This window comes from Argentina anserina, chromosome 1, assembly GCF_933775445.1.
Source record: "Argentina anserina chromosome 1, drPotAnse1.1, whole genome shotgun sequence".
In the NCBI taxonomy this organism is placed as follows: Eukaryota; Viridiplantae; Streptophyta; class Magnoliopsida; order Rosales; family Rosaceae; genus Argentina; species Argentina anserina.
Genome location: NC_065872.1, coordinates 1398371 through 1411280, shown reverse-complemented (window position 1 = coordinate 1411280; position 12910 = coordinate 1398371). Strand labels below are relative to the sequence as shown.

The following is a 12910-nucleotide window of genomic DNA, read 5'->3' as shown; positions in this document are numbered from 1 at the left end:
TTGAGTACACTCTGAAAGTTGTTGAGGTGCTCGGTCACTCGAACACCTCCCCGATACTTCATGTTGACGAGCTCTTTAATGAGAAAAGCTTTCTTGGCAGTAGTCTTTTTCTCAAATAAGGACTCCAGCTTCAACCAAAGCTCATGCGCGCTGGTTTCATTGGCAACATGGTGAAACACACTATCGTCCACCCATTCACGAATATGACCGATGGCTTTGCGGTTCATCTTCGTCCAAATTACTGGTGAAATCTCACTTGGCTTGGCATCGTCTCCCTTGATCGGCTCATGCAAATCTTTGCAATAGAGAATATCCTCCATTCTCGGCTTCCAGGTAATCCAGTTGGAGTGGTTGAGTCTGATCATGGTACTTCGTGATCCTTCCATTCTAGCAGCTCCCAGTCAGAACCAGGAGCTCTGATACCACTGTTAGGGAATGCGGAAGAAAGAACTGAAGAATGGAAATCGAAATAACTCACACCACAAGCGAAAATAAAATGAAAGAGAACACCGGGATTTAACGTGGTTCGGCAAAGTGCCTACGTCCACGGGTAGCAACAATAAAGAACCTCCACTATACGAAAAAATGTTACACCGAGAGAAACACTACTTCAAGACTCACACTTGAAGGGATACACTCTCACACTTTATTTTGCTACACACACAAAACTCTCTACTTGGAGTTTTCTCTCTATCTCTCACTCTTGATCACACACAAGATGATCTCTCACTTATTGTTCTTCTATGTTTATTGCACCACTTCTCATGCCTTTATATAGGCAAACATCTTTGTGCAATTCATGCATTTGCATGTAACATGCATGGAAGCAAAGTCAATCTTCTTCCTTGATTCATGCTCAATGTTGGCATGCTCATCAATGCATTCTTCTTTCTTTGTCAAACAAATCAACCACCTACCATCATAAGGTTGTAGATTTGTTTCTTACATTCAACAAAGGTTGCTCCAAGTTTCAACAAAACCAACTCCACCAATTAATAGGTCACCAAAGTAATAGGTGTGCTTGATTTACTCATGTGAACATCACATAGTTTTCACACCTCCATTAGGGAGGGATTGACCCTATCACGAACAAACTCCGGTCAACTTACAAGCAAATGTCCTTTCATTTCTTCAACTACTCTTATATACTCTTATATACTCTATATATATATACTCTAAAAGCTAACTAGTTGTATTTGAAATCATCTTCCCCGCGAACATTGATCTACGCAACTTTGGCATATATCTATTCCCCATACAATGAATGTTCGGGACATTACAAAAAAGATAGCTACAACTTGAATGATCAATTATCAATAGCTACAACTTGAATGATCAATTATCAAACGCAATTTGGTACGTATAAACTATGCGCGCGCTTGTATTATCGGGTCATAAGTTTTGAAGTCATCGATCATAGATCTAGGCAAAGTCTTTTATGACTGAATAAACAAAGAGAAGGTGGAAAACTAAACAAGAAATTATGTAAGACGACCATGACTACATGCAGAGACTCAATTAAGATCTCGGAACTAGGTACAACAAATTTCCCCATATATTATTTTGCCTATTTGGACTAGTATATCTCCATTACTTTTCTTAACAGCTGCATTATGTCAAATATCCTGACTGGTATGGTACCACTTATTAGAGTAACTCATTAACTTGAACCTAGCCTCTTCGTGAAAAAAACTAGCATCCAAGTTGGGTGTGTAAATAACTATATATCCCCAGAATTAACAATTGCTTGTTTGGAAAACATCTTCATTGGCACACTGTAATAGTGTAATTCTCGATCAATCGTAGCTGGCATACTTGTCTCTCTTGGCTTTGAGAGCAGTGCTGCCAACTCATAGGGTTTAATTTACAGCGATTTGCATCCTTGGTTTAGTGCTAATCTCATATTAGAATAGCACAACTTTATCATTACCGAATCACTCACGTTCTGGCTTTTATAATCAAATAAAACATCCAGTAAACCTTTTGGTGATTACGTAAAGCTGTTCTGTATATCAGGGTTTCTACATGCATCCCAAGAAAAACCAAACAGTACCTACGAGCTAGGGTACGTGAATTCGTACTTTCGTTTACTCTATACACTGTTCGTCATAGAACAATGAATAAAGTAAGCTATTGGTTACCTTCTCTTTAATGTGGAAAATGGACATTCAGAGATTGAATAATGTCGTTGAAATTTCTGGTGTTGTCTGACATGCATCAAGTCGAAGCAAGTGGGGAGACGATCCAATGTTTCTAGCCTTATGATTTGCAATTTCACCCAATTTGCCATGTTTCTGCTCTGGACTTCTGGTGGCGCGCGCTTTGAGTTTCCAACCCCTATTTGGCTGGGTGCTGCCACTAGAAATAGGTAGCAAACAGGACCAGTGTATGATCATACTTCTCATGCTGGTCAGTGGTCAATTCATAGTATCATGTCGATGAACGAATGCAGATTAATCAAATTTGGACCTGAAAGTAAGAAACAAGTTCATGCATGCACCTTTTAACAACTATGTCATACTTGCTTTGGAGATAGAATTCAATCAAGATTCATTCAAAATTTGTTAACTCATAAATTATTGTATATATCCACCACATATTTTATATAACGTAACTCTTAATGTTATTGCTTATTTTTTTATTTTGATTGTTTCTTATTGATTTATATATGTAAATAAATTTTTGTCATTTTCACCGCGTGCATGTTAATTATATCACGGTGTAATATGATTGATTGGGTATACTACATAACATTGCTACGTGGTGTGGCAGTTACATAGAATAATTACTCCTCTTTGTTATACAACATGAATATGTAGCGGACTTAATGAATTACGTAGACTATATATTAAGATGATCACGTACAAACGGTAAAATTAAGTATTTAGTGTGCAAGTAATGCAATTATCACTTTTAGATTGCAGTTTATATTGTATGTAGTCGGCTTCTAATCGATTTGAACTTGCATTCTTATATATCTTTTTCTAAAGAATGAAATCTTTTAGTTTGATCATTATGTAAAACCACTATCCCATTGATTCCTACATTTTCAGTTTTATTGAATATGCAAGTAGCAATTCTTCTATTATGCTCTAATTAAAGCAAAAGTAGCAAGTTTTTTTTTTATACAAAGCAAAAGTAGCAAGTTGCTCACACGCATGTCTCATTTGGATAATTGGATTAGGTATACACTTTTAATGCACGGAAGGGTTCATGAATTATATATCTCGAGAAATTATTATATATATTCGCTACATATCTCAATTGACGAATCATATTAATGTTATTGGTCTATTTTTTATTGTGATTATTTTTTATTATTTCTTATACGATGAACTTTTTCAGTTATCCCCGAGAAGGACTCGGATCCTCTACTAATAAGCCTCTCATAATATTGCATAACAAGTCGATATTGGCCGTCCATTTTTAATTAACGGTTACGATCTCTTCAACTCTAACCCAAAAGCTATTTTCTCCAATCTCTATCTTGTCTCTCTCTCTCTCTCTCTCTCTCGATCAAATTATCCCCCATCTATTCTCTCTCTTTCCATCCCGAAATGCCTAGAGAAGAAAAATTGAGGCGGCTTTGCTTTGACTGAGTGGTCGATTTTGGTTTTTGGAAAACCTCTATGGAAACACCACGAGAGGGTGGATATTTGAGTTAGTGCTGTTCAAATGGAGCTCTAAGGATTGTATGATGAGGTTTGAGGGCTTCTATCTTGAGTAAGCTCCTTTGACTTGGTAATATTTCAGAAAAAACACTTGACTTACAAGTTACAAACCAAAGTGGAACTATCTTGCACATTCGAGATTCTTATCAAAACATACATGAGCTTACTTAATTTAGAGTCAAGCTAGGAACCAACAAGATAAGATTATATTATGATAGGAATTAATCATCATTTTCTGGGTTGCAAAAGTATTTTCATCCATGAAAAATGTTGCAACAGTAGCCCAAGTTCCCAGACAATTGGTGAATCAGTTTTTCTCTTTCGGATTCCAGAGGATTCAAATCGATAAAATGGCGCCGGAGGAATCTTGCTCCGGTGAGGCGAAAGATGACCGAAAGAGACAGAAGATATGCATCAGAGAGATGAGATGTACGAGAATTTGGTCCAGGAAGAGAGCATCGATGTTGTGATAATTAAAGGTAGGAGACGATCTCGAACGTTGATTATAAATGGACGGTCAGGATCGACTTATTAGGTAATATTAGGAGAGGATCCCAGTCCCCCAGAGAACCACTTGACAATGTCCGGTGGTACTCCGTTCTAATCACCGTTTGACACTTTGGGTTTAATTAAAAAAACCATATTTAAGCTAATTTATTAAAAACTATTTTGAGTTTATTTCTAAAACCTTATACCCTACATTTTAATACCCTAAATTCTAAAACCCTACCCTTTAAACCGTAAACTCTAAACCCTAAATCTTATACTCTAAAACCATATACCCTTAATCCTAAATTATAAACTATAAATCCGAAATTCTAGTTCAAAATTATCAATACACATGAAATTCATTTCACAAATAATAAAAATATGTAAAATTATAGTTTTGATGTAATAAATTCATGTGTCAATATATAATAGGTGAGGATGACCACTGGAAATTGACACGTGGTTCTCTGGGAGCACTGAATTTTTTTTCGTTCTTATATGTAAATAAATATACTTTTGTTATTTTCACCGCGTGGATATTAATTATACAATTGCTTAATATGATTAGCTGGGTACACCAGATAGCAGTGCCACAAAATAATTACTCTATATATCTCAAACTATCAAAACATATAAAATTGCCTTCTTTCTCCCGCTTGTTTCTAATGTTTATACATTAAACGGTTTAGCTTACTTGCATCTTATAATTTCGCTGATTGAGATCGGTTCAATGTATAGAATGGGCACATTGGCCAAAAACTTAACGTTTGGAAATTCCCTGAAACTAAAAAGATAGGATCAAGTGGATGGATATAGATAAGCTTACCTGATAGTTGATATTGTTCTGGTTGGCTTTCAGCTGTATATGGATATAGATAAATTCCAGTGGCCAACTTATTCTTTCTGTAAACGTTAATTATTAGCTGATAATACTGGAAGCTACGATGTATAAACCAACGTATACGATGTATAAATGACTTTATATTACTCCCAATGTTATCATTGTTTTCAGAGTTATTAGGTCGGATTATTATGTTTGTGACTCCAACCCCGTGATATGGAAGAAGTGTCGAGTGACACCGTCCATGATGATCGATGACCGATGAGGAATGCTAATTGGCATAATTTACCACCTTGGTACTTATCAACAAATTCATCCATCCAGCAGTTTATTAATTTTGCAATTGATAGCTGAAGCATACCTTATGTCAATATAGAATGATGAGGTAAGCCAATATATGCACACACACGTCATCTTAACCAAGTTGCAAGAAATGTTCTTCTAAAATAAAAAAAGTTGTAAGAAATGTAAATCACAAGAAATCAGAAGAAGAATTAAGCCAGAGTCGGTGAACAATATAAACTATAAAGAGAGAGGAAGTGCCGAAGTGGTCGGTAGCTTGGCGTAGTCTTAAACTAAAAGATATAGTACACGTAGTAGTGACTTTCGATTATAGAAACAGCAAAGAAATAGAATCCCGCAAGGAAAAGCCAATTCTTGTATCACGTTGAAGCCTCTCGAGGTTTTTGAAAGCGATCGAACCATCGATTGCAACCCACCAAATGAGTCTAAAATGATGATATATTTTGAGTCATGTATATACAATGGACCTACATATAATTAAAAGACTAATACTATCTTTGAACAAATGAAAATTCATGCACATATCTTATCGAGTCACCACCACTATGCTTTGTCCAAGAGAAGAGAACCCAAACGGGGAGTGTGACATTTGGGTCCCTTTGCTTCATCTAAACCGTGTTTAAAATTTCTCATAGTCTTCCAAAACATTTCATATCATGTGTTGCGATATAAAATCCGAGGGTTTTTGTTCACGCAGCTTGTTTCCTAGTTTTGTGGTCCATACAACTCGCACAAAAACCGGGATTAAGATCATGGGCTAATGGTGCGCCTATCTATGACTCTCCGAAACTTAAGTTAGATTATGAGGCGAAACTAAGGACTTAGAATTACATTACCATTTTTGTGATGTTTCTGATTGCTTTTATAAACGCATTGGGGGAAGTGCTGTTTCTTTTCTCTTGATGTAGGAAAGCGTGCTCGTACAATGTGCTTTCAATGTTCTGATGAGCTACTTTGGGCGACGCTAATGGCAGTGCCTAAACCGGAAGCAGAGTGACCCTTGACCGGTTGAGTCAGCACTATGCCCTGTTAGGTCAGCTTTAGTAGGCCTCGCGGCCGGAACAAGTGGGAATCTCGCCGGAATTTATCCCGCAACGGGAGGTGTTCACAATGTGTATACATGCATTGTGTGAATCCGACTCTCTGTTGTGGCCGTTACAGGAAACAAATTTTGACCACTTCTTAGTTCCCCAGTGAATGAATTGAACCCTAAATTTCAAGAACGTATAGTCTGCATTTTGACTTGTGTTCAATTTGTACGGCTGATCTGGGTTACTTGCAACTTCATGCATGTACTTCTTCAACGCTCGCACACCAACATGAAGCCGACGTCATCGTATAATTCATCTGATATAATTCTTGTAAAACAAGGATGCATGAATTTTGCATGAAATAAACGACTACAATTCACAAGCTTGATGTCTGAAATCTCATCACACTATAGTGATTAGGCATCTCACAACTCTTCGGCGAAAGATGAATAGATTGATGTGTAACTATATTAATTATTATGTGTACCCGCCACACTACGTGACACTGTCATATGTTGTATACAGCTAATCATATTACGCCATGATATAATTACATACATGCAGTGAAAATGACAAACGTTTATTTAGATATAAGAATCAATCAGAAATAATCACAATAAAAAATGGATTAATAACATTAAAAAAATACGACACATTTGATATGTGGCGGGTATATATAATAATTTATCGTGTAACTAAATGAAAATTATGTCTAATTAATGTTAATTTACCCATTTGTTAACGTCTTAATTATTATGTTAACCTACTGATCACACAGTGGTTTTGCCCATAGATCATTTTAGATAGTATTAACTATATATTAAGTCACTGATTAGTCACAGTGGTATACATTATATAGGTACTTGATTGGGATATTTTCTAGCAACTTGTTCAAGTCATTTTGTAAATACTAATTAAAGTACGTGATTATTGGATTGATTCTGTCTATATATCACAATTAACAGCCACTTGTCTTATATATTTTATATAAACGCGGTTTCCTTCATGCATGAATTAGCTGAACCTGCCCAAAAGCTCAAACAATATTAGTATCATTGCGGATTTGTATTTAATCTAATCTCGAACAATAACAAAGCAAAAGTAAGTATAGATTTGCGCAAATTGCAAATATTTGCCATAAGGATGATTGAGAAAGTGACCCTTTAGAAAAACTTGTAAATCCCTAGCTAGCATTATTTCTAGGCACTAATTGTGTGTTGTATGTGGTCGACCAATTTTTATCAAAATTAAGGGAAGTAAAGCTACGTACAACAAAACTAACCGTTTTGTTTCTCATCTAAACTAGGAAAGCACACAGCTACACATCAACTAACATATTAAATTGGCTAGCTGTGACCTGTTTCGTTCATTTAATCAAACCGTAGCCTAGTGGCAGATGATCACCTGTTTCATCTTGAATTTCATTCCCATTTGGGTAATATGATAGTGCATGCATGTACACTTTTTAATTATAAGAACAGTGACAAGCTAACCACTTTACTTTGCTTAATTCTTCTTCTATTTTGTGAGGTTGTGAATTCCGTCTATAAAAGTAAATCTGCTGCTGGATTCTCAATTCTATGGAAAAGGGGTTGTTGGACCACTATGCTTTGATTCAGTGAATGGAGATTGATGAATGATTTGTTACACCTTTATGAACTTGGTTGATTAAAGTTTACCATTCATTGGAAAAATATCACCCAACTTCTTTCAAAAGGACTCCAAGCTCTTTCTACAGTAAGAAATAAATCTTAATTAAGCTCAACAAACATAGACAAAATCAAAGCAGATACAGCTGCAGGTTAAATGAATGCATATTTCTTGAGGATTTGTCGCCAATTTTGAAAAATGTTGTAGGGCATCAACTCTGCGATGCTGCGATCGAGTACGTTTAGATTTGTAATCCACATAATTTTTTTTAAATGAATGTTATTCGCTAGATTTGATACAAATTGCATTCACATTGATATACTAGCATTTGTTCACAGGATGCAAAGTTCTTACCATCAAACACGACGTTAATAGCATCAGATTTGCTAGTTCTCATAATAAGGGTACAATTTGCATGTCATACCCTTGATTAGGTGGAAACCCATTCACATTCGGACATTAAATTTGATTATATACCAAACATATATATTCATAATATGCAAAATTCTATGTTAATCTCGTCTGATCTGTCAAATTATCAAACGTAAACGATAATTTTTTTGATACTTGCATATCGAATCAAACTGATCCAAGTTCAGTTCGAATCACGTCTCCGCATACATATCTCATTAATTACACTTTCTAACTAATGGAATCGGCAATTTGTATGATTGTATTATACTTAGTAACTGCACGAAAGATTATCTCCAAAACATTTCGAGCACTGTTTTATTATATCTCATTTATTACATTAATGAATCATAGATATATGTTAAGTTTTCGGCGACAACAGGCTGCAACGGCGGGGCGGACCACGACAGCCGCACTCTCTACCTCATGGCGGTCTCGTCTGTGCCGGTCGGAGCTCAATCAGCGACCCACGTCAGCCGGAATCGCTAGAATCTGCCCAGAAACTTGATTTTTGCAGATTCTGGGCAGATTTCAGCTGATGTGGGTCGCCGATGGAACTTCGACCGGTACAGACGAGATTGTCATGAGATGAGTAGGGCGACTGTGCTGGTCCGCCGCGCTATTGTGGCCTGCCGTCGCTGAAATTGGGACATCCGTACCTGAAGAACTCTGTATGTTAAGTAATTTACTTTTACGATATCAATGACCTAAATTTGAGGTTTTATGTTATGTTTGAGACTAAAATGAAAAGTGAAAAATCCAAAAAGAATTCCTTGCTTGCGGTTTGGTTGTACCTGTGGTGGTAAGGGGAGGCGGTTATAGTTGGGAATACCGGTTTTGGGGAAGAATACATTGCATTTGATTTGCATGTAGGGAGATGAATGTGAGAGCGACACCTATGTATCACTTCTCTCTTCCCAATATATAAATCTTTTCATTGACACACATATCACACCATTCTCCTTCAACCTTCTTCTCATTTCTCAATCCTTCCATCTTTTTCCCCTACTCGTCGGGGTTGTTTCTCTAATGCTCTGTACCCTCTTCACTCTAATCTCAGCGTTTTTCATCTTCAGCTTTGTTATAGTTTGTCTTCAAGAACAGTTTGGACTCTCCTCGATCGTTACGAAGCTGCAGTCATGCCTACCCTTGTTAATTACAGTGGTACGTTTCTGGGTTCTGCCTTTTAGTTTTGTGTTATTGTTCTTGTTTTGTTGACCTGTTATGATCTAGTTTTGAGGGAATGGTGTTCATGTTATTGATCTTTTGTTACCATTTCATGTTTGAGTCATACGTCTGTAGGCTTTAGCTGACTGGTGTTTTGTTGGTTGGAGAATGCTTAGATTCATGATGTTAGAATACATATGTTTGGTGAAGATCATAATCTGGCATATGGATGATTGCCTTGGTTCTTATATTAGCAATTTGATCCTTGGATGGGAGCTAACAGAATTGGTTTTGTTATAAAAGACGATACCATTGTGTAGATTTATGGAAATTAGGTAGCTGAGAAATCTAAAGCAGTGATCTTTTAGGGAAAAAATTGAATAGGATTGGTTGTCAATGATACATTGAACGATAAAAGTATAACCTTTAGAGAATTAAATCTAATACCGGATGAATAGTGAAACTGTTTAAATGTTGATCTGGGTTAAAATCACTCAATTGCATGTTTTGATCACTTGTTCCAAGTTCTGGATAATTTTTGCTGAATTTTTCGATTTGGGTATTTTTCAGGTGACGATCAGTTCTACTCCGGGGGCTCATGCTACTCATCAAGTGCCATGGATTTGGGTTGCCTGTTGTCAGTTGGCTCCAATGCAGATTTGTATTACCCTTCTAGCAAGAGGGCTCGTGTCAGTTCCCAATTTGACTTCAGAGGGAGCATTTTCGAGCAAGAGAAGAAATCTTCCATTGAAGTTCTCCCTGAGGAGTGCCTCTTTGAGATCTTCAGACGCCTACATGGTGGCAAAGAGAGGATCACATGTGCTTCTGTCTCTAAGAAGTGGCTTATGCTCCTAAGCAGTATCCGCCCATCTGAGAAGGAGATCCCAAAATCAGAGGACACTGAAATGACCACAGGCGATGAAGATAAGGAAGAAGGTGATGGTTTCCTTACAAGATCTTTGGAAGGGAAGAAAGCAACAGATGTCAGACTTGCTGCTATTGCTGTTGGTACAAGTAGCCATGGGGGACTGGGGAAGTTGTCTATTAGAGGTAGCAATTCATTTCGTGGAGTTACAAACCTTGGCCTGTCAGCAGTTGCTCGGGGTTGCCCTTCTCTAAAGGCACTTTCATTATGGAATGTGTCTTCTGTTGATGATGAAAGTTTGTTTGAGATAGCTAGAGGCTGCCCTTTGCTAGAGAAGCTTGATCTTTGCCAGTGCCCTTCAATTTCCAGCGAAGGTTTAATTGCAATTGCGGAGAACTGCCCAAATCTAACTGCTTTGAGTATTGAGTCGTGTCCCAAGATTGGTAATGAGGGCTTGCAAGCTATTGGAAAGTCATGCTCCAAGCTGCAGTCCATATCTATCAGGGACTGTATCCTTGTTGGGGATCATGGAGTATCTAGTTTGTTATCATCAGCATCTTCTGTTCTGATGAAGGTAAAGCTTCAGGCTTTGAATATCACAGATTTCTCGCTTGCAGTAATTGGGCATTATGGGAAGGCTATTACAAGTTTAGTTCTCAGTGGTCTCCAGAATGTCAGTGAGAGAGGTTTCTGGGTCATGGGTAATGCTCAATCTTTGCAGAGTCTGCTTTCATTGACAATCACTTCCTGCCGAGGAACCACAGATGTCAGTCTTGAAGCCATTGGCAAGGGCTGCACAAATTTGAAGCACATGTGCCTTCGCAAGTGCTGCTTTGTCTCCGACAATGGATTGCTTGCTTTTTCTAAAGCAGCAGGATCACTTGAGAGCCTGCAACTGGAGGAGTGTAACAGGGTTACCCAATCAGGGATTATTGCTGCCCTGTCCAACTGTGGATCAAAGCTGAGGTCTCTTACCCTAGTCAAGTGCATGGGAATCAAGGATACAGTTGTAGGAGTTCCTATATGCTCTCCTTGCACATCTCTTCGATCATTGTCCATCCGAAACTGCACTGGTTTTGGTAGTGCTAGCCTGGCTGTGGTGGGAAAGCTGTGTCCTCAGCTTCGCAACGTAGATTTGAGTGGTCTTTATGGATTAACAGATGCTGGGATTCTATCACTTCTAGAGAGCTTGGAGGATGGACTTGTCAAAGTGAATCTTAGTGGCTGCTTGAATTTGACAGATGAAGTAGTTGTGGCCATGGCTAGGCTACACGGGGAAACCCTGGAGGTTCTGAATCTCGATGGTTGCAGGAAGGTCACAGATGCAAGCTTGGAAGCCATCGCAGCCAACTGCTTCTTTCTTCGTGAGCTAGATGTATCAAAGAGTGGAATCACAGATTCTGGCCTTGCTGTCCTCTCTTGTGCTGAGGAGGTCAGCTTACAGGTGCTCTCCATATCTGGTTGTTTTGATTTATCAAACAAGAGCATCTCTTCCCTGAAAAGGTTGGGAAAGACCCTGCTGGGATTGAATCTCCAACACTGCACTGCAATTAGCAACAGATCAGTTGAACTGCTTATAGAGAGCTTATGGAGATGTGATATCCTTGCTTAATCAGGAACGGAACAACTCACCTATTTGCTGAAGCAGTAGCTCAGTAGCACATATGCAGGTGGTGTTCAGAAACTTAAAAAGTCTGGTTTGGGTCACAGGCAGTAGATTTTAAGCTCATACAGTCGGTTCGCAACAGGTAGCAATGTTCAGCATACAACATTTTTGGCCCTTACGCGGGTGGCGCTGCTGATAGTTCGGTGGCGTGGTTGTTTTCAGGGGACTTTGGCAACAAATTTCATCCACTTTTTTCAGGCTTCATGGTAAAACCTGTTTTTTAGCCTCTCATCAACGTGAGGCTGCCTCTTCCATGCCCACAGTTCCCTGAAACACAATCACCAAGTTCTGATTTAAGGTTCCCACTTGCATACCGGGTCCTCCTTTTGTCTTGCTGGATTGTTTGCTCTACCTGGTGTTTTTAAGCTCTGTCCTGCATTCCTCTAGGAGTGTCTGATTAAGCTTTCTTTAGTTTCAGTCTTGTGAAATTCAATTGTCTGAGATTAGAGTTCTTTCTTTTCATTTAGTTTCTTCTTGCACATGTTTATGGAACTTTGTTTTCCTTCCATGGAGCACTTTAGTGTGGTTGCTTTGTGCTGTTTGTGAGTTTGGATTCCTCTTACTTTTGGACTTTGGTGGCAACTGATTTCAGTTATTCGGCCATGACAACCTTGTTTGAGGGTGGTTCTTTTTCCCACCAGAAGTCCTAGTTATGCAGGTTTCTCCTTTCTTTATGAATTGTGCTCTGCAATTACTAGTAATAAAATCAGTCATTTTCTTTAAGCGGTTTGTTTTTCTGTCATACATGATATCTCAATATGGATCATAAACTTTCCATTGCTCAAAAATATTCTTGTGAGCAGCAACAATAGACTA

General features: G+C 38.1%; 1 protein-coding gene across 1 annotated transcript; it reads left to right on the top strand.

Moving 5' to 3' along the window:
* Positions 1-9353: 9353 nt before the first annotated feature.
* LOC126798451 (EIN3-binding F-box protein 1-like) lies at positions 9354-12817 on the top strand. Its single transcript, XM_050525428.1, has 2 exons — positions 9354-9560; positions 10134-12817. The coding sequence occupies exons 1-2, from the start codon at positions 9536-9538 to the stop codon at positions 12038-12040; spliced, it is 1932 nt and encodes a 643-aa protein (XP_050381385.1). The 5' UTR covers positions 9354-9535; the 3' UTR covers positions 12041-12817.
* The last annotated feature ends 93 nt before the right edge of the window (positions 12818-12910 follow it).

Coding starts and splice junctions, on each gene's coding strand:
- LOC126798451 (XM_050525428.1), top strand. CDS start 9,536: ATGCCTACCCTTGTTAATTACAGTG. Junction 9,561..10,133: donor TACCCTTGTTAATTACAGTG/GTACGTTTCTGG, acceptor GGTATTTTTCAG/GTGACGATCAGTTCTACTCC.